Source organism: Primulina tabacum, chromosome 11, assembly GCF_025594145.1.
Source record: "Primulina tabacum isolate GXHZ01 chromosome 11, ASM2559414v2, whole genome shotgun sequence".
Taxonomy (NCBI): Eukaryota; Viridiplantae; Streptophyta; class Magnoliopsida; order Lamiales; family Gesneriaceae; genus Primulina; species Primulina tabacum.
The window spans coordinates 35,434,912-35,457,233 of NC_134560.1; the positions used below are offsets into that span (position 1 = coordinate 35,434,912).

Genomic DNA, 22,322 nt, shown 5'->3' on the forward strand with positions numbered 1-22,322 from the left:
GTTTCTAAAATTCGGTTTGCAGGAGTTGCTACTCTATATGGTTCTTCTAAGTTATCAGGCTTAGCTCCTAACTTCTTGGCAAATATCTTAGACATAAATGAATGTGTAGAACCACAATCAAATAACACATACGCAGGTATATCATTGATTATAATGGTACCTGCTACGACATCATTTGAGTTGTCAGCCTCTTCTTGAGTGATAGCATAAACTCTAGCATTTGGCTTGTTCTCCTTAGGCTTGTTTGGAGTTGTTCCGCCTGCTGGATCATCCCTTGGATCTGGAAAAGGACATTGAGCAATGCGGTGGCCCATCTTTCCACAACGGAAACAAGCTCCAGAATTCTTACGGCATTCACCAGTGTGATTGAATCCACAATTTTGGAACTTGACTCCTTCTTTGCTTGATGGAGAAGAAGTGGTTCCTTTGGATGGAGCACTGGTAAATTGGTTGCTTGAAAATCTAGGCCTCTTGAATTGCTGGCCCGATTGGTACTGGCTTGGCTGAGGACGTTTGAGTTTGTTCTCATCTTCACGCCTCTTAATGTCATTCTCAGCCCTGATGGCGGCTCCCATCAATTCATCAAAACTATCGGGTTCGATAACGGCAAGGGCAGATTGAATACGGCTGTTCAATCCCTTTTTGAAACGATGCATCTTCAAGGCCTCGTCTCCCATGATTGTTGGGGAGTAACTTCCCAATGAGTGGAACTTGGATGAATACTCCACCACTGACATGTTTGGTTCTTGTACCAAGCTTTCAAATTCTGACAGCTTCTGCACTCGAACTGCTGTCGGGAAGTACTGTTTCAGAAATGCCTCTCGGAACCTTTGTCAAGTGATAGGTCCCGCCCTTACCATAGCTGGTGAGACTCCTTCCCACCATTTGGCTGCTTTATCCACAAGAAAAGGTGTAATCACATCTACCTTGACCCCTTGTGGAACCTCAAGTAGTCGAAGATGGTTCTCCACCTCTTTCATCCAATTCTGTCCGACCTCGGGATCGGAGCTTCCGTCGAAATTTGGGACTCTTGCTCTTCGGAGAGCCTCATAGTGTTGCTTAGTCCCATTCTGAGCTGGAGGTGGTGGCGGCGGCTGATTAGCATTAGGGTTGACAAACCCTTGTAGTGTGGTTGCCACAATCGTGGCTATAGCCATCAAATCCGCCTGACTGAGGCCAACTGCTGGTGGTGGTTGTGGTGGTGGTTGTTGTGCATCCTCATCATTGCGGTTGTTGTTGCGGTTGCCGTAGCGAGGATTGCGATTGTTTCTAACTGGTCGTCCGTCCATTTTCTACAATTATGAAAGTTCTAAGGTTGATGACAGAATAGAGACTAAACAAAGGAATCACAATGATCGAGTAATTGCTCCAAAAATTAAATATGAAACCAATGGATATAAATAGATTTTTATTGATTCCTCAAGAAAGTGCAATTACACCGAAACATCGAAATTGAAAACAGAAATGCAATTGGAACAAGTGATATTACAAAGAAAACCACTACTAATGTTCTAATCTATCACTTCTCCTAATCTCAAATCCATAGAATCCTCCACGACTTCTTAATCTTCTTCTGGATCCTCTTCAGGTTCATCTTGGTTGGCTATTACTATTTGTAGATGTTCAATATGACCATGCAGAACTGCATTCTGGTCACTAAGAACTTCGACAGTGTCCTGCAGCTCTTGAATCTGAGCACTAGTATGTTCTCTATACTGATTATGCTGGTGTACGAGTTGGTGATTTTGATCCTTAAGTATTTGGATCTTCTCAACTAATGTATCACATAACTCGATGAACTCTGCCACAGTCTCTTGGGAGGTCTCAAACTCTTCCTGAGTCTTCCTATTCCTCTCTTTTGTTTCATGCAGATAATGAACATATCGTTGAACATCACACCTCAAGTGTTCTGCTCGACGCTCTAACTCGTCTTTGTCCAGCTCTAGGCAGTAGTTATGTTCCTTGAGTTTTTCTAGCTTCTTCTCTAAGCTCTTAATGTAGCTACTCTGGTCAGTCATATCCTACATCCAAAACATGAGAGTGAAGATTCAGAAACGATATCAAGAATACAAGTCGAACTACAGACAATTACTGGAATGAACAGAATCAGTATGCCTATAACATTTAGTAGGAGAAAATAACTCAAAAATTTTCGGTCTCAGAATGGCGTGAAAAATTTACCAAAAATCCTTCACATCAAGAACATGAATGGTACCAAGTTTGGTGTAAAAATGCTAAGCCGTTTGGAAATGAAAATTTCTCAAAGTTTCGAAAATCTGGAAAATTTTACGGAAATGATGATATCACTATCTTAACGAAGGATTTTGGGGTTTGTCGGTGGTGCTAGAACAAAAGTTTGGTTCTAAGTTAGGTTCTCCTCGTCGAGAGCTTTCCAACGCATACTTTTAATAGTAAAAATTCCTCCTGTATCAAAAGTTATGGCCGTTTGAAGTTTGTGCGAAAAACACCTCAACTTCCACGCCATTTGCAAAGTCTACTGCATGGGCCCGCTGGAATTCTCAATCTACTGCAACTCTGATGCTACTGCAATTAGTCTGCTGCTTTTCCAGCATTGTCTGCTGCATTCCAGCACTGTTAGAACCAGTCTGCTGCATTCCGAGTCTACTGACCCAGTCTTCTGCATTCAGATCTACTGGTTCCCATCTACTGGTTCTGGTTTCGGCTACTGGTCTGATACTACTGTTTTCGGTCTACTGGTTTTGGTCTACTGTTTTTTTTTCTATTCATTTCGGACATGCTGCTTATTTCAGACATGCTGCTGAAACACTCAAAGTTCTACTGTATTCTGATTTGTTTCCCTTACTAATTTTTCCCAACTGTACGTAGTTAGTCTATATTTTCAGTAGTCTATTACAGTAGTTAATTTTCAGAAGTCTATTACAGTAACTTTTAGGACTTATTTTCAGAAGTCTATCAGAACTTATTATTTCTAGTTCCTCCTCTCCAGATTATGAAACCTGGTTTGCTCTGATACCACTTCGATGTCACGCCCCGGGACGGGGGTTGGTTGACACCGGCGTTGCTCTCAAATTTACATTCGAAAACAACTAGCCTCAGAAGTACAAAATTCAGAAACGAGTCTTTTATTCACAATAATCATTGTCTGATACAAATGTCTTACAGCGGAAATGTAAAACCGAACATAATACTGTCTTAACAGATGCAACGGAATCTAATTACAAAACAGAACTAAGAACAACGATCTTCATCACCAGCCCCAAAACTGAAGTTGCTCCCCTTCTTCTAACAACTCTTCCTCGTTCTTATCTGAGATGGGTTTGGTGGGTAAGTGATATGATTGTCACTCAGTAAGCGGGGGCGGGAATAACTCCCAGTTTTCGAAATCGTTTTCATACAGAAACAGTAATACGAATAATATACAGAAATTCTTATTTTCATAACAGAAATCAGTATTCAGTAGTCAGAAATCAGTAATCAGTATTCAGTAATAAGAAATCAGAAGTTTAACAAGTAAGCACTGAGCACGTTCGTGAATTTCATGGCTAAACTGATATCAGTCCCCTATATGTTCTCTCCTCTAAGGGGTGAGGCCAGTAATCAGTAATCAGTAATCAGTAATGTTCAAAATATATATTCCTACCATTAGTTCACTAGGTTTCAGTGCTTCAAAATTCAGATATCAGAAATCGATCATACAGAAACTTTGCTTTAAAACATAAATCATCAAACTGGATTCAAGATATTTATACATAAGCCCACTTACAGTAATTTGCTAAATATTTCGGTTGAAGTCTGGAAATCCGTTTGTTCTTGCTACTGGTTTCTACTACTCCGAAAAATGCACTCTCTTCGCTTTAATTTCAAGTGATCTTAAGATTTTGGTAACAACCATTTCAGAGATTGAGGGTGCTATTTATAGGTCAAAATCTGACTGTTAGTCTTCCAATTAATGACCATAATCTGCCATTAACAGCCTTTATTCCATGTTAAATGATTCAGTTACAAGTCCTGAGTAGAACCAGTAGCTATCTGCTGGAATCTCGCTACTGAACTCTTCTGCTGCTGGATTTTGTCTGCTGGAAAAATACCATCTTTTGAAATATGAGTTGCTGTTGGAATTAATAGCTTCTACTGAAATCTGCTAGCTGCTGGAATATGAGGTTCTCACAAAAACTTTGAACCAATCATAAATTATTGCAATATGCTTTTTTTTTAAATTTATGTCCTAACTTTCAATTTATCTATTAATAAATGTTCGTTTATATATTTTTTTAAATATTTATTATTGATACATAATTTTTTATTATATGATTTAATTTAAAGTCTGCTACACATAATTATATTCATCGGAATATCACGTGCAACGCACATGCTATTCCCTAATGGGACAAAAGGTACGTAGAAATGACTCTTGTGTTGTTAGGAAAATATTTTCAATCTGTGATGAGATCCTGGTTCATGGCTCGGTAAATGACTCTATAGGACTGTTGAGTGGTTGGTTTGATGTAAAGAATGATATGTACAAAGTCTAGAGTTTTTTTGCCCCAAATTATGGGAACTGGTCATGGAAGCCATTGGTGTGGAAGAATTGCATCATTCCTAGACACAATGTTCTATGTGTGATTGTTTGCTCATCGGAAGTTTTTAACTGTAGATAGACAGCCAATTATGGTGAAAAATAAATGTATTTTTTGTGATGACTTTAACAAATGTTTTGATAATTTGTTTTTCCGTTACCACTTTTCGAATTCTCTTTGGACCAAAATTCGAGAATGGTTAAGAATGAACAAACTCATCAAGCCTTGCTAAAGGCCTTTAGAGCGATTCACGGATGGACTCTCTCCCTAGCAAAGATGCGATACATGGCTATAACAGCTATCATTTTTCACATTTGGAGAAGAAATTGTTGGCTATTTGAGAATGAAGAACAAAGTGTTGATGACATATTTCGAAAAATACAAATTTTTGTCCATCTTTGTATGAGATTTTGAGTAATCTGTGTATGTTAGATGTCAGGTGGTTAGTTGTTGGTTCAAGGACTTAATGTTCTTGTCAATCTCCTATGACCGTTTCTTGGGGGGAAAAAAAAAGTACATCTGCAACACCGGATTCTTCTACCATGGTGAAGATTACAGAACTACAGACTAACATGGATAGGAAGTTTGTAGAGCTGAAGAAGCTGCTTCAACAAGTTCTTGACTGCATTGAGAGGATACGTCCCCAATCTGTGCACAGGTCCACAAAAGTCGACTTGCCCCTAAACTTCCGCCAGCAAAGAGACAAAGGACACAAGGTCCGGAAGTGGCCAAGTGCGATCCGAACACTTCACCAGCGTGTAACATACCTTCTACTCCTGTTGTCTTAGCTGTAATAGAGGAGAGCCCATGTCTTAACTGCTAGCAATAGTGGTTGAGTACCGTAATTTCCTAAAAGTGGTTTAGATTATAGAAATGAGGTCTTGTTGATTCCTCTGTGCAATGTTGACTTTAAGCCGAGCTTAAAACTTGTATGATATGATGGTAGTCGATGATGCTCAAGATTATAAATGGATTCCTAACCAAAGGGAAGAACACATGACTATGAGGCTACACCTTGAAATTGCAATGTAAATATTTTTATCAATACTTTACAACCAGTCAACCATACTCAATATGACATGAGTTCGAACCAAACTGAAGCTCAAAATATTTCACTTTTTCGAGCTCCAAGCAGGGTTTCAATAAAAATAAGAATTCAAACTCGGGCATAAATGTGATGAAGGGAATGGTATTAGACTTTACTCACTTTATCTGCATCCCTGTCTGAAAGTTAAGATTTCCTCCCTATAAACTATAATCGTAGTAAATAAAAATATATCGCAGAAGAATATCAGCTCTTTGGCCAGAAAAGGTTCTTAATAATCCAATATATTTGCCGACAAACCATCCCAAAATTAACCAGCATCTAGGAGTATAAGAAATTATATTCAAAAGCTTTAAAAGAAGGATATCCAAGTTCATGAGATTCAATAAAAAATATCGATTAACATAAAATGTAAACAACATTGAGAAATATTATTACAGATACAAAGAAAGCAAACTGGTGCTTTAAGCTGCTGGCTAAACTTTATAAACCTTAGCAAACTGGAAGATATACAGAATCAGTTCGCTCTTCCACAGCAAAGTTAATGGTAATTGTGTAAAGAACACCGAAAAGATAAAATATACAAAGGACAGCTGACTGTTAATAAAACGACATCTGACCATGATCATCCCATATGATTCTACTCACGGGGTTGTATTCCGATCCAACGTGCATAATCCACCCACCTGCCATTTTAGAGTGAAATTTCTGATAAATGAAAGTAAATAGAGAAATATATTCGTTTTTTAATACAAGAGTCTTACATCAATGATCCTAAAAAGGTATTTCCAGTTCGAACAACAAAACAGATTGCACCAAGAATGAGTTTCTGCTGGTGCAGTAAAGGTTCTAAAATACGTTGTTCGATTACTCCAGCAAGTATTTGGTACCTATACAGAAAATCATGCAGATTAATGAACCAATTGGATAAAATTTCAGCAGGACAACGATGATGTAAATGCTAAATTGTCTATAAGCAGAATATTTGCGATAAAAGAAAAGTAGTCAACCGCAGAGGTACAAAGGAATAACCAGAGTGCTAATTTAAACCTTGTTTATAGAGTTTGCTAATTTGCACACATCAACTTCATTTGATGAATTTAGGAAAATGTGAAATTTATGATGATCTTTTTGCAATTAAAATCTATTAATAAATTAGAATGGATTCGTAGATCAGGACAGAAGTTGCAAGTACTTATGTTCCACACAGCTAGCCAAAAAAAAAGAAGCTAAATCTTTTCCTTGCCAGCATGTATTGATTTTATAAAAAGGAGAATTAACTATTTCTACTGCAAGAAAAAAAAAGCATGTAAAGTGGAAATTATCAAGCACACAAACACCTTCAGGAAACACAGTTATGCAACAATAATCATGTATAATAGTATACCTCAGGTTGCTTGAAACTGCCATATAGACACCATAAGCAACACTTGTTGATAGTATAGGAACGTCTTCGGATTCACCAGCATAAGTTTTATCAATAACCTTCCGTGCAGCGATCAACAGATTTGTTATGCCCGTGCCCACCTGTAAAATGGACATCATGAGGATATTCTAATCAACATTTTCCTCCAATGGGTATATTCCAAACCCAAATTATTCAGGACCAAGTCAGAGGCAAGAATTATGGAAGTAAACAACATGGGAAATTATTTGGAAACAAGAACCATGAAATAATACAGGCATTGATAAAAGAACGATTTCATGAAACTTGTTACATGATTTTAGAAGTAATTTGTTGCTAGTTAAGGTTATACATAAGACGTGCACAAAAAAAATTGGTGAATAAGATAGCCAGTAAAAATTGTTCGAACATGGCCCCTCATATAGCCATGTTTATCTTCCAATGTATCTCCAGTTGTCAGACCATTTTAATTTTTAGATCTCCAGCCCTTAAATAATGTTAATCATGCAATTATACTAATCAACTTGAATTTTTTCTCAATTTTTCTTCTGTTCTTAGCCTGTTACAAGACACCATTAAGCATATAGAAAGCTCATAAAGATCCGCGTTAAGGTAACTAACTCATAACTCCATAGCTCCCTCTGTCTATATAGGATATATTGACTCACCCCATATTCTATTCATTTGATCTACATGTTGGGGCGGTTAGTCACATAGCTCAGTTTGGGACCTAATACTATTCCAGAGAAGGAAAAACAAAATCTTGAATGTTGCAAAAGAGTTTCATCACTGTTTGTGAAAGATGGATATCTTTTATTGGCACAATATATTTATGGTGTTTTTCAGTTGAATGATATGATTATCACATGGACCAGTTATGTAGAAAAATACTTCTAAATGCCATAACTAAAGATTGTACTCGTCCAAAGAGATGCTTCGTGTCGATGTCCAGTTCAACTATAAAATCCACAGAGGAACTATAGGAATTTCACAGCTAGAATCTGTCTTACCCTGACCCCTTAACAACACACGTCTAATCAAACATCCCTTACTCGAAGACCTACTTTGATTCCATTTATCACGTCCAGGACTATTAGAAATCAGGTTTACCTCATAGTCCACCGAGTGCCATATGAAATTTGGTTATCTTAACCACAGCTGAAAATTGAATGTCAATTATACAATTGGATTCCATAGACATTTTTTATAGGCCGCTCAACTTTGTTCTTCTATTTTGATATTTAATGAATGATATAGATAGGGGTATCAAAGTGAGCAAAACATTAAGAAGTTCGAGTATGTTCGGATTGAGGTAGTTGGAATAATGGATTTCAAATCCGTTTGATTTGTTTGGATGAATAAATTTGGGTGGATTTCAATTCACTCTCATTTAATCTATGCATATTTATTAACAATTGCAATAGATTTCAAATTAACCCAAAATAGGTTTCATTTGAAATTAATTGTCAAATCAAAGTCCTTCGCCCTTAAATATATTCATCCAAATGCAGTTTTAGTGATATGCAACTTATGCACTACTCAAAGAGTTGACATACCAGAGATGCGCCAGTTCCGACTATAAAAAGCTTCCCCCCATTTCTCTGAACAACAGATGATAACAAACACTCAAACTCATTGTTTATATCAATTATTGAAATAATGTTGAATAAGTAAATTACTAACCACTATTGCTCCTATTCTTTGTAAAAATGAGTAAGATGTTCCTGCCAATGCAACCTGCAGCAGCACCAAATTTTATTCAATAAATATATTTTAGGGCCTTTCCCCCCCTTGAAAACCGAACTATACATATATAGTATATATTCAAGAAGAATTAGTGACAATTATTTAAGATGACCTGGAATGCATTATCAGGGCATCCGTAAAAGAATTTATTGAGACCTCCTGCAGTGATGGCTAGAGGAGGTCGGAGAGAAACAGTAGGAGCAGGTAGCCAAACAAGCATGAAATCTGCAATAATGGCCATTACCTGAACACAGATTATTAGAAAATATTAAAAACAAAAAAGGCATTAAAATTAAGATCATCTGATGTTAATGTGACAAAAATAAAGGAACACTCTGTCCAAAAGGAAAAAAGCAATATCACAGAAATTTGACAACATATGACTTGATGGGAAAGTTCAAGACTGTATGCTAAACAAAAAATTCAGGTTAAAAGCTAATTAAACAATTTTTGTGTTTTTCAAGTTGGTCGGTATGTAACCATACCAAGAAGTAACCATTTTGGCCATTCACTCAGCACAGACTATTAGGATACTACACAGAGCAACGTATCCAAGTGAAAAGCCTGGATATGTCGTCTCTTTTCATGTTACGCATCAGAAAACACAAGAACATTTAGAAACAATCTGGTCAAGGATATCCATATACACTGATTTTTCATTAAATTCAAGGAATATCTGTATATTTCCAAGAATCCTAGATTAACTGTAAACAAAACAGTAAACTCTAGATTTCCTGCTCAAATGTCCATATTACGGGAAACATTATTCAGTCAGAAGCAAACCCAGCTGGTCCATTGTTTCTTTACAAACACACACCCCACCCCACCCCACCCCACGCTAGAGTGTCTAGGGTAATTGCTATACATAAATTAATGGTTATACCAGTTGATAAGAGAAAAAAATATCCACTAATAATTTTTTCCTCCTCTAATTTAGAAATCCAAACAAAAGATGAACAACTAATTTCTAGATGAATAGCTCATAGTGAAGCTCAATTCCAAGTTTAGGGATCTAAAGCTAATAAACATTCATTTAGTGCACAGGGAAACCGTTATGGCAAACTGGAAATATAACACTCCAACTGATCCTGTAGCATTTGATCACATGTACAACACAACCACCCAAGCCTCATCCAACCAAGTGGGAAATGCTACATGGATCCTTACATGCCATTGTGCTCTATTTCCTATTATATCCCCATCGATAATTAGATAATGCATATCATGCTTAATAGGTATCATCCAAGTCTTTTTTTTATCTCCGTCTTCGTCTATTAATTGGGTTTCTCGCATCTCCTAATTAGAGTCTCTGCTGATTGACTTTTTACGTGTCCATACTATCTCATACGTGTTTCCATAAATTTTTCTTTGATCTTCTCTAATATACTTGTTTCTTAGTCTATACATTAACGTATGTCTGCTTTACTGCCCAACATTCGGATCCATATGTTGTAGCAGACTCAACTGTTATTGTGTAAAACAGTACCAATTGCCAAACGAGTATATTATGAAATTTAATGAGCACATTTTTCCAAAACGGCTCAAGATAAAATAATGTGAAAACAAGCATACCACATCGGCAAAGACGAAATCAAGCTCCTTGGTAAACTTTTCTCGACGCCTTTCTAGCTCTGCAGCAGTCTAGAGAATAGACAACAAATTTGATCACATACTCTAATTGCATGACAATGCAAGATCTAACAAAAGCTTCAACATGAGAAGCACGGAAGGTGACATGGAAATAATCATAAAAAATGCCATGCAACTGATATAAGAAAAGGTTACAATAACTTAGCATATAGCAACAAATATGCATTCCAACAAAGCTCAACTTCAAAGGTGCCCTTTAGATATGGTCATACTCATACATGACAAAGCTAAAGTAAAAAAATTCCCATTCATGTAACCATTTGGGTTAAACAATAGATCCTCAGAGCTTCTCACTTGAAGCATTTCAACTTCCCACGGCCAATTCCAAAATACAATCTTTTATCCATAAAATAAGAGTTTAAAGCCACAAGTTTCAGTAATTATTATTTTTTCAATAGCTTCTTGACACCTAGAACCAGTGGCTGATCTGAAAATTTAGGCAAGATTTAACGGAAACTGACTTAATTTATCTTGTGGAAAAACTTGGATCTCTGAAGATTACACTTGAAAGGCTAGCCCTTGTTAGTTCCATCTGTCCTTGTACTCTAGACAAAAACTCATCAGCCTTTATTAGAGAAGCCCTCCTCTAGTGCTAACGTAACTGCTATTTCCTAGATCAATCAAGGATAAAAGTGAATCATTTTATAACCAAACATCATAATTTAAACAGACGAAGAAAACACCATAATTTTTTTTACTAAGTTTAAGGAAAATCAGCAACCTTAGTAAAGATCCCAACACCACATTCAATGGCAACTTTAGTCAAGAAAAGATCATCTGCAAGCAATCTTTCCTTAAACCCTCCAAACCTGAGCAGCCAGCTTAGAAAAGGAGATTTCTCGAGCTCCAAAAACCGATACACTATGGAACCCGGCACTTTCCCTGCTTCAATGGCGGCTGCCAAGTCCTTTGGAATACTATCCAATGACCTGCCCACTTCAACCAAGGCCATGATCGCCTCCGTCTTGTTTCTCTTTCCTGCATCTCCATCGCTATCTCCTCCTCCGCCACCACCAGAGCCTCCACTTCCACCTCCGCCCACACTTCCCCCTCCGTCTCCACCAGAGAAGGAGACGAATGAAGGGCGACGTGGAGTATGAAGGAATTTGAGTTTTAGTGAAAAATTAGAGGTAGCCATTAATGGATAGGTGATGGAGCACAGAGGCCAGTGGCGGTTATTTCTGCTTCTTGGGGTCGGAGAAACGATGATTTGGTTTGCGATGCGAGAAAAGGAGGCGCTTGACATGGTAATAGCCGCGAGAGAACACGGCGGAGGCCTCCCTCCCGGTGGTTTTCGTGGCGGGGGTCGTTGAGGGCGGCAGTTGGGTAGTTATCGAAGCGGGTGAGTGGTCTCAGAACTTGACAACTGGCTTGAAATGTGAGCACAGCTACTCAACTCCAGTCCACTATCACTAAAATATAATGCATTTTTAAAAAAAATAAAAATAGTATGATAATGTTCAGAGATATAAAATGAAAAAATAAAAATTATTTTATTTTAAGGATAGAAAAATTTTAAAAAATAATATTAATATTAGGCTATTTTTTAAATGTGAAATATACAAATTGTTTGGTCACGAAAATTCGATCCTTATTCAAATTAAAAAAAATTATGATCCCGATGAAAAAAACTAAATTTGCCCCAATTTGAAAAATGCAAGACTAAAACAGAAATTTAATAATATAAATGACAAAAATCGCAAATTCTCAAAGCATTGCAATAATATTATGAAATTTGAAATGATAAAAAAAAGAAAAATTTGTGTGAGATGGTCTCACGGGTCGTATTTTGTGAGACAACGATTGATCTGTAATTAGCATTTGTATATTCGACATCGATTATTTATTATTGAGATGAGTATTATGGGAGAGTGGGGATGGCAATGGGTAGGGTATGAGTCGGATTTCATACATCCATCCCCATACTCATTTATTAAATTCATCCCCATACCCATCCCCATCCCCATATCAATCGGATTATCGGATACCCATATCCTACCCAAATACCCCATTATCATATACAATTGAATTTTTTCAAATTTAAATTGTTTCAACGAAGTTATGAATATTTAAAAAATTATTTAAATGAAAAATAAAAAAAATTATTAATGATAAAAATTTGCAAAATAAACTTTACAGAAAAAATAACAAAATATTAAAAATAGCCCAAGTTAAAAAAAAAAAAAACCAAAACCAAAACCAATAAAAAAACAAAGTCACGTATATTCCAAAATCCCAAAATTAATTGGTTAAAAAAATCCTAAAATGAATTGAGAAATATGCAAACAAAAAAGGAATACAATGAACCATAATCAACAAATAAAGTATTTTTCAATTTTTGAAGTCAAACATGAAATAAACTTACCAGTGGAGAAGATGAGAAATTGAATGAAAAATAAAAAAGTGGGAAAACATTGAAACGTAAAAGTGAAAGTGAAAGGGAAGAGAAAAGAAAAAGTACCGATTTGCTTGGATTTGAGAAGATGAATATTTGATATAAATAAATATAATTATATATATATATATATATAAATTTAAACGGGTATTCGGGTCGGGTGTGGGTCGGATAATATCAAACCCGCCTCCATATCCAAATCCGAAAATCCCCATACCCGATTACCCAATTATTTAATCAGGTCTAAAAATCCCTCCATACCCTCTTCTATTCGGGTCGGGTATCGGATCCTCCAACGGATTCGGAGGAAATTGCCATCCCTAAGTAGGGGTGTCAATCGGGTGGGTTGGGTCAAGTTTCGGGTCAACCCGTGAAATTTTTTTTATTTTTTTTCAACCCGAACCCGAAGCAACCCGAAAGCCCCAAACCCGAACACGAACCCGTATAACCCGACTCAACCCGTCTAACCCGCTTAACCAGAATTTTATTTATTTTTTTAAAATTTTTTTAAAATAATTAATGAAAAAAATTCAAAAAAATAAAAAATAATAATAATATTTTAATTTAAACACATAATAACAAAATTTACGTTTTAAATTTGAAAGTTTAATCGTAGAAAATTAAAAGTATATTTACTAAATCAAATAAAAAATTGTTAAAAAAATTAAAATATGCAAAATAAATATTAAATGATGAAAATTTATCATATAAATATAAAAAAAAATTTGTTCAAACATACAATATATAAAAATATAGATAATATTTTCAAAAAAAAAAGTTTGCGGGTCAACCTGGGACCCAAACCGACCCAACCCGAAACCCGCCTAACATGGCACTAACCCGAACCCGAAAAACCCCAACCCGAACCTGATTTTTTTCGTGTTCAGTAGTGTCAAGTTGACGGATCATGTCGCATTTTGACACCCCTAAGAGTGAGAGATTGATCAAAATGAACTTTACTGAACTAATATATAATTTTTTAAAAAAATTTATCGTTATAATCAATTAGTATATCTTTTAATAAATCAAGAAATACATCAGTCCGTCAGTATTAGTATGATAGATATTTTTCACATTCAATTTTTTTTTTTTTTGAAGTATATTCATTTTATTTTTAGTACCCATTCTAAGATACAAATTAAGATTCTCTCTTGTTCCTTTTAATTATTTTCTATATTTTGGTCACAACCAAATTAAACGATTTTTTGATCTGGTAGTATATATATGTAAATGCTTACAAAAAATGATTATAGATTTTTCCTTTCGATGTTACAGGTTTGTTCGAATATGATATCGATTTGTTCAAAGAAAATATCGATTTACACGAGTTCGATGATTAATCAAATAAACTGAAAAATTACCCATAGAAAAAGTATCCCTTATGAACAAGTCACATTCATACCTCATTGCATGGAAAAGGAAGTATGTGGGCAATGCTTCTAAGGCCATCTCCAATCCACTGCACTATATTCTGCACTACATTCTGCATTACATTGGTGTTACATTAAAATCATCTCCAACCACATTGCACTACATTTACACTACAATAGAATATTCCAAGAATATTCTTTTTTTTTCAATATTAATATTTCTGTTTTATGTTAATTATTTATAATTTGATAATATAATGATAATTAAATATTATAATTTATATATTAAAATTTATATATTTAAATATTTTAATTTATATATTAAAATTTGAATTAATTATTTCATATTAACAAAATAATTATTTGATTTACGTCCAATTATTTAATACAAACTATATTTTAATAAAATCAAAATATCATTGAAAAAAACACGTTCATTTGATATTAAATTAATAATACAACAAAAATACAATATTAAATATTCGAATTACTATATTGTTCCCATAAATGCTCAATTAATGTATTTCGTAATTCATAGTGAGCATCTCTATTTTTCATTTTTTTATAACGAGCGAGAAATTCTTGAAATCTTGTATTTTCGTCATTGACCATCATTTCAACGTCTGGAACAGGTGCTTCCATTGCATCTTGAATTGGTGCACTAAGATCACGTTTATCTTCAATAATCATGTTGTGCATGATAATGCAAGCTTTCATAATGTAATGTATATCATTTTTACGCCAAGACCGTGCTGGAGCTGCCACAATCGCAAATCAAGATTGAAGAACACCAAATGCACGCTCCACATCTTTTCTACACGACTCTTGTTTCATAGCAAAATATTTCTTTTTCGGCCCAAGTGGGTCGCGGATAGTTTGCACAATGGTTGCCCATTTTGGGTAGATATCATCGGCTAAGTAATAGCCAGTATGATATTCTTTTCCACAAATAGTGTAATGTGCAGGAGGAGCAATGCCTTGAGCCAAATTGGTAAACAAGGTGGATGCCTCCAAAACATTGATGTTGTTATTAGAACCAGGCATACCAAAATATGCGTGCCATATCCAAAGATCATAATCGGCCACTGCTTCTAAAATAATTGTTGGAGACCCGCTACGGCCTGTATATTGTCCAGCCCAAGCAGTAGGACAATTTTTCCATTTCCAATGCATACAATCGAGACTTCCCAACATTCCCGGGAAGCCCCGTTGTTTACCAATATGTAATAGTCGAGCAACATCATTGGCATTTGGAGATCGTAAGTACTGGTTTGCAAAAACTTCAACAACTGCTCGGCAAAAGTGTTGTAAGCATTTAATCACAGTTGACTCTCCTATTTTGATGTATTCATCGGCCGCATCTGCAGGTAAGGCGTATGCTAATAAACGAATTGCAGCTGTTGTTTTTTGATTAGTTAATAGTCCAAGTCGTCCCAACCCATCACTTTGTTGTATAAAGTAGCTATCATGATTCTTGACAGCATCGATGATATGAAGGAATAGATTACGGGACATTCGAAATCGTCGTCGAAACAAACCTTCATGAAATCTTGGATTTTCAGAAAAATAGTCGTTGAACAAATTACGATCCGCTATTTCTCTATCGCGTCGGATTACAACATGACCTGGAATTGATCCTCTTCTCGTGCCTTCGTTAAGTTGTTGATTGATATAGGTGTGCATCATCATATTGCGTGTATGAATATGAGTAACAATTGCTCCTTGAATTTCTTCATCAATGGCTTTAGCATCATTAACCAAATAATTAGTTATGTATCTTCATTATCAGACAATGAAGATGAACCTGAAGAAGAATTCATTTTTTTGGTGGTGTTGTGAATTGTGTTATGATGAAGATGTAATTGTTACTACTTTATATAAAGTTTGTAAGGATAATATAGATGAGATTTCTTATCTACAAGAATCTACATTTGTAAGGATAAGCTTTTATTTTAATTTATTTTTAGTATGATTTATTTTATTTTATCAATGGCATAGTATCATTTAAATTTATGATACGTACATGCATAGTATAATATTTTTGTATGGATGCATACTTTTGTAAGGATAATATTTTTAGTATCATCTATTTTATTTTAATTTATCAATGCCATAGTATCATCTAAATATTATATATTTATATATATATAAGAATAATATATAAAAAATGATAAGATTTTCTTGGATGAGATCTCAATGGATCCAAAGGATACCATTTCTTTTTCATATTTCTAAGGATAACTCCGAAATATTATAAACTAAGTCTATATCTATTTAGAAACATATCCAACACAAATACAATCATATTATTTTGAGAATGATGGACGAAAGTTCAAGAAAGAACTACACTATTGATGAAGATAAGTTCTTACGTCATATTTATTTTGATATTTCGCAGGATCCTATAATATGTATAAATCAATCGAGAGGTCAGCTTTGGTCTCGGGTTGCAGAGAAGTACAATAAAGAAAGAAGAAGTGATTTACATCCTCGTCCTCAAAGATCAATTGAGAAACGCATTGGAAGCATACTCACTTCTGTTGCACATTTGAGAGGATGTGTTCATCAAATTGAAAATCTCAATCCGAGTGGTGCATCAGAACAAGATATTGTGAGTTATTTATTTTTAAAAATTACAAGTTATTAATAATCAACATTTTGTAATTAATTTTGTATACTTTGATGTAGATGAATCGTGCAAAAATACTGTATGCGCAAGAGAGTAAAGATAACAAAGCATTTTCATTCGATCATGTGTGGAATATTGTTAAGGATTGTGAAAAAATTGCAGGAGACAAAATCCATCCAACCAATAAATCTAAGACGCATGCTACTTATCTAGACACATCACAATCTGATACTCCACTAGAAGAATCGCCCCAATCAGATTCACCTATGTTCTCTACATTTCCTATAAATTTGAGTGATGACAATATCGGTGACAGTTCTGAAAGACCAATTGGAGTGAAAAAAGCCAAATCAAAAAAGAAAAGAGATGAAGACATATCTCAAATTCAACGTACAATGGAAGAACAACATCGCGAGTTATTGAATGTTTTGAAACAAGGAACTGCCAAAAGACAACAAAACTACGATCTTCAAAAGATTAGACTTGAACAAGAAGAAAGAAAAATGGATGAAAGAATTTTATACAAAGATTTGAGCAAAATTACTGATCCAACTCTGCGTGAGTACACTAAAGCTCAGCAACAAAAAATATTGCAAAAAAGACTTGAAGATGAACGTCGAGAAAATGACAACTTCGGATCTTATTTTGGAGATATTGGAGGATCGGGGTCTGGTTTACCGCATTACTAAAAATCTTTTTTTGACGTAATTTTTTTTATATTTCGTAATTTTATGGTTTGTTAGTTGTCGTAGTTTGTTTATTGTTTCGTAATTTTTGTTGTTTTTTGTTCGTAATTTGTACCATTTTAACGCATTATTAATTTGATCTGTGTTTTTTTTATTTTTTATTTTTACACTTAATTAATTTCTAATCAGAATATTAAAAATTTTATAATTAAAATTTCAAAAAAATATTAATTAATTAAATATTAAACACTTATATTAAATTAATCAAATTAAAAACTAAAAAAAATAAAAAAAATAGTGGCGCAGCAAAATTGCTGCGCCACATGTGGAGCAGCTTGTAGAGCTGCTCCAATCCAGCGCCAGTTTTGGTGCTGGATTGGAGTGAAAAATCATGGCACCACAATGGTGTGGCACCAATGTGGTGCCATGATTGGAGATGGTCTAACAGCTCCACCCAAAATAGCGGGATCCATCCCCAAACCAGGTTGCAGTTACTCCTGCGTGGTATATATATATATATATATATATATATATATTGAATTCGAGATATTATATTACAATTTAAATTTGTTTAAAAAATTTAATAATATTTTTTTAATTATGAGTAGTGATATGATTATTTAATTTTAAATTTTACAAATGTATAATATTTTTATTAAATAAAAATAGAATATTTTGTAATTTGAAAAATAATATTTCTGATTTATATAAAAAAGAACATAACATTAAAATTAGTTACTCTGAGGTATCGTTAGATACATGTGGTGAATGTTAGATTAGACATAATTTTTATTCATCTCATATTTGTCTCTTTTTTTTTGTAAAAATCGGTAGTTGACTCGTGATGACATTAGATGTGAGTTGCATTAGACATCTTCGTCTACCTACAGGATGAACATGTTACAAGTATGATATGAACGAAATTTTATACTTATATCATTTGACAATCATGATTGATTTAGATTTTGCAAGTACGTTTAAAATATTATAAAATAGTAAACACAATAATCATGCGAGTTAAAAACATACCAAACAATATTATCCTTATTTATCAAACTTATTACTCATCTCTTATCATCACATCTATAACACAAAATGATATCTACGTGTTACAAACTTATTAATATAGCATAGATAATCAGATTTCAATCCAAGTTAGTCTGGATTCTATTCAATGTAGTTTCAGGAATTAAGTGGTGAGAAAAGAAAAGAGATACATAATTATTAAGAGGACATTTTAATTTTAATCAATGCAATGCATTTTGAGGCTTCCATTTGATAAAACGCAATGCATTGACTGATTCATTCTTTAACTCGATCCGGCCACTTGACGAAATCCCGAGTCAAATTCATATTTCAACGAAATCCAACAACTTAATAGAGAATCCTTCCAGCATAAAAAGAGCAAGTAAACAGTAAGATAATTTGATGAGAATACATTTACCAATTATGATTTGGACAAGAATATTACAATTGACATGTTTTTACATGATATCTGAGAGTGTATCTGTAAGGTCTAGAAATTCAAACGACGTAACATGAATGCATTAAATGTATGTTCATGACATGATTTTATGATGCTATGGAATTGCACAAACTAGGACTTTTTGCAATATTCATTGCACGAATGAGCGCTAGAACCCGAAACCACTTACATCCGAGCTCCCATCTTCAAGCGTGCGGTCTGCTAAGCCTGGGGTTCCAGCACGCTTCGAGCTCTTCCAAGACTTCTCTCAGACAGGGACGGAGCCACCCCAAAGGCTGGGGTGGGCTCCAGCCCTGGATCAAAAAAAATTTATTATTATTTTTTTTTACCAGCAAATGCATCCATTTTATTAGGAAAATCAATGTTCACAGATACATATTAACCAACCAAGATGGGAAATCCCCATTCACCCAACAAAATGGCGAGGGAGAAGAAATAACAAATTGGGCTAAAGAATGCGCTATGATATTAGTAGAGCGTCTCATGTGTTGTAGACTTAGTATCCACGGCTCCTTAATCATATTCTTTATCTCTTCTGCACAAGAGCCAATATATCCAAGGTCTGAAGATGGATCCATGACTGCTTGCACGGCCATCTGTGAGTCCGAATAAATATGAGTGCAGACTAACCCTCTCTGGCAAACTTGTTTTATTCCTTCCTGAATAGCTAACATTTCCGCATGGACCACCGATAATGGTGGCTCGATTCTCTTTCCAAATGCCAGGACCATATTCCCGTCCCGATTTCGAACAACCCCAGCAACCCCATAAATGTTAAGATGTTCATTAACATTTGCATCCACTTCAAGCCATAGCTGCTGAAAGGGTGGAGGAGTCCAATCATTTGTCACCTCGGCCGCTGGTTCAGCTTCGTTATCCTGTGATGCGTTCCTAAGGGTCCAAAATTCTTCGATATAGCTGTCATTCCATTGAGTCAGCATTGTTAGTTTTGCATCATCAGTGTTATGTGTAGCATGGAGTCTGCCACGCCAAACGCTCCAAGTACGACATGCAAACCTCTCAAATTCGGCTTTGCTTAGTTGGCTCAGCATCCAATTACAAATCTCCATCGTATCCCAACCACAGACTTGCTTTAGGGGTTGTTTATAAATCTGTCCCTTCCAGTAAACTTTGGCCTCCGAGCAATAGAACATAGCGTGCGCCGTTGTATCATTCCCAAAACCGCACAGCGGGTAGACGTTCGGAACTAGGACGTGATGCATTATCAGATTGCTTCCTGTTCGAATTAAATCAAGGGAGACCCTCCACCAAAAGATCTTAATTTTTGGCGGAAGCGTGAGTGACCAGAGGAACTTCCACCACTTCATCATTGGTAACATCGTTTGATTTTCCGGCATATCATAAAGCCCAATTCCTTCCCTATATCCCTCTTTCACTGAATATCTTCCCTTTTTATCGTATTTCCAGTACCTGGAATCAACTCTCGGTGATTGCGGGAGGGGGATCCGATGGATTTCATCTCCAATATAAGGTAGGACTAATTCTCTTACAGCCACTTCATCCCATTTTCCATCCTTAATAAGAGCTCCCACCTTGAGTTCATTTAAGTTCGGTTGGCCATGGTTAGTAAGGTAATTGCGATACTTTGGCACCCATTTATCTTGAAAGATGCGTATTGAATTTCCATTCCCTACTCGCCAATATAATCCTTCCTCCAATAGTGTCCTGCTCCATAGGAGTGATCTCCATACAAACGATGGATTACTCCCAAGGGGGGCCTGCATAATGTCTCCATGTTTAAAGTAGCGGGCTTTGAGGACTCTGCCAACAAGCGAATCAGGTTTCCTCAGAATTCTCCAAATCTGTTTGGCAAGGAGAGCTTTATTAAATATCTCAAGTTTGCGAAACCCCATCCCTCCCTGGCATTTTGGTTTACACATGTAATCCCACTTCTTCCAATGAAGCTTTCTATTGTCTGCAGTAGATCCCCACCAGAATTCGCTCCGTTAAAATTTTGGTCTCCCAAGCATATATAGATTGGTCGATGATCCGAATGGAAGAACTCCAAAGCCTGGACATAGGCTGTTGGGTACAGTAGTCGCCACTCGAGAGTACCAACAAACCTGTCGAGCCTCTCCAGGATTAGTTGATTTCCCATTCTCCTATTTACCCATGTAAACAGCTCGCCTCGACAAGCAAGTCCTGCAGAGCACAGTCGTCCAAAGTGTCCCTAAATTCTTGCATCTGTGATAAGTTTCGATGTTTTCCACCCAATTTTTCACTGTCAAAACAGATTTCGTTGAAGTCTCTACCCACAAGCCAATGCAGACCTGTTAATTCACTCATTCCCGCCAGGCGACGCAGCAATCCCCAAGAATGTAGTCGATTTGATGCATTTGGGTTACCATAAAATCCTGTAAATCTCCACCTTTTGTTTCCTTCAGTCACTGTACAATCAATATGTCCTGCGGAGAAAGATGTAATTGAAACAGATAGGGAGTCCATCCATAGAAGGCATAAACCCCCGCTCCGTCCTACGCAATCCACCATGAAACAACCCATGAAACCAAGTAACATTTTCCATTGCACACTGTTTATGTTTCTCCTCCTTGTTTCACTAAGGAAGAGCAAAGTGGGCTTCTTTTCGGTTACCAACCGCTTAAGTTCGGAATGCCCGTTGGTTCCCAAGCCCCCGGGCATTCCAAGCTATGCAACTCATTTCTGTCGGCAGGGTTGCGTAGCAACCGCCGCCGCTAATTTCGTGTCAACCCATTTTTTTTTCTTAGAAGACACAAACTCAGAAGTGTTCTCTCCATCCCCCTCCCTCCCCTCTTAGTACCTGCCAGTTCCACATCACCGGGAATGGCCATTCTTCCCTTGCCCGGGCTACCTCTGGCTCTTCTCTTCCAGTTTTTTGTGGTGGGTTTTGGTATAAGAGGTCGTTCCTCTGTCCCTTGAAGCCGTATGACCTCTGGGTCCAGATGTACCAAGGAATCTGGGCCCCCTCTTAGTACCTGCCAGTTCCACATCACCGGAAATGGCCATTCTTCCCTTGCCCGGGCTACCTCTGGCTCTTCTCTTCCAGTTTTTTGTGGTGGGTTTTGTTATAAGAGGTCGTTCCTCCGTCCCTTGAAGCCGTATGACCTCTGGGTCCAGATGTACCAAGGAATCCGGGCTGGGTAGCTTTGTCAAATTTGTATGAGCATCAAAATCTACCTCAATCAGAGGGGTCTGCATGGTTAGCTGATTTATGGTGTTGGGATTTAATGGCTCAAGAGAATTCGGCAAGAGAGCCTGGGGTCTCGATAATCTACCATCCAACTCATTGTAGGACCAACATTCCCCTAGTGTCTTGTCCACTGGCATCTTCAGAGGCTCCATCCCCTCATT

The 22,322-nt window shown here is 36.2% G+C and overlaps 2 protein-coding genes and 1 pseudogene across 2 annotated transcripts; 1 reads left to right on the top strand and 2 right to left on the bottom strand.

Annotated features, from left to right (window-relative positions):
- Positions 1–5,980: 5,980 nt before the first annotated feature.
- LOC142518211 (protein RETICULATA-RELATED 4, chloroplastic-like) lies at positions 5,981–11,814 on the bottom strand. Its single transcript, XM_075620935.1, has 8 exons — positions 11,127–11,814; positions 10,328–10,396; positions 8,868–8,999; positions 8,693–8,746; positions 8,566–8,610; positions 6,992–7,131; positions 6,369–6,494; positions 5,981–6,290 (listed from the first exon to the last, which is right to left on the bottom strand). The coding sequence occupies exons 1-8, from the start codon at positions 11,649–11,651 to the stop codon at positions 6,245–6,247; spliced, it is 1,137 nt and encodes a 378-aa protein (XP_075477050.1). The 5' UTR covers positions 11,652–11,814; the 3' UTR covers positions 5,981–6,244.
- Positions 11,815–14,399: 2,585 nt separating this feature from the next.
- Positions 14,400–16,201, bottom strand: LOC142519220 (uncharacterized; annotated as a pseudogene).
- A 289-nt stretch (positions 16,202–16,490) lies between these two features.
- LOC142519788 (glutathione S-transferase T3-like) lies at positions 16,491–17,488 on the top strand. The gene is made up of 2 exons (XM_075622815.1): positions 16,491–16,781; positions 16,859–17,488. The coding sequence occupies exons 1-2, from the start codon at positions 16,491–16,493 to the stop codon at positions 17,486–17,488; spliced, it is 921 nt and encodes a 306-aa protein (XP_075478930.1).
- The last annotated feature ends 4,834 nt before the right edge of the window (positions 17,489–22,322 follow it).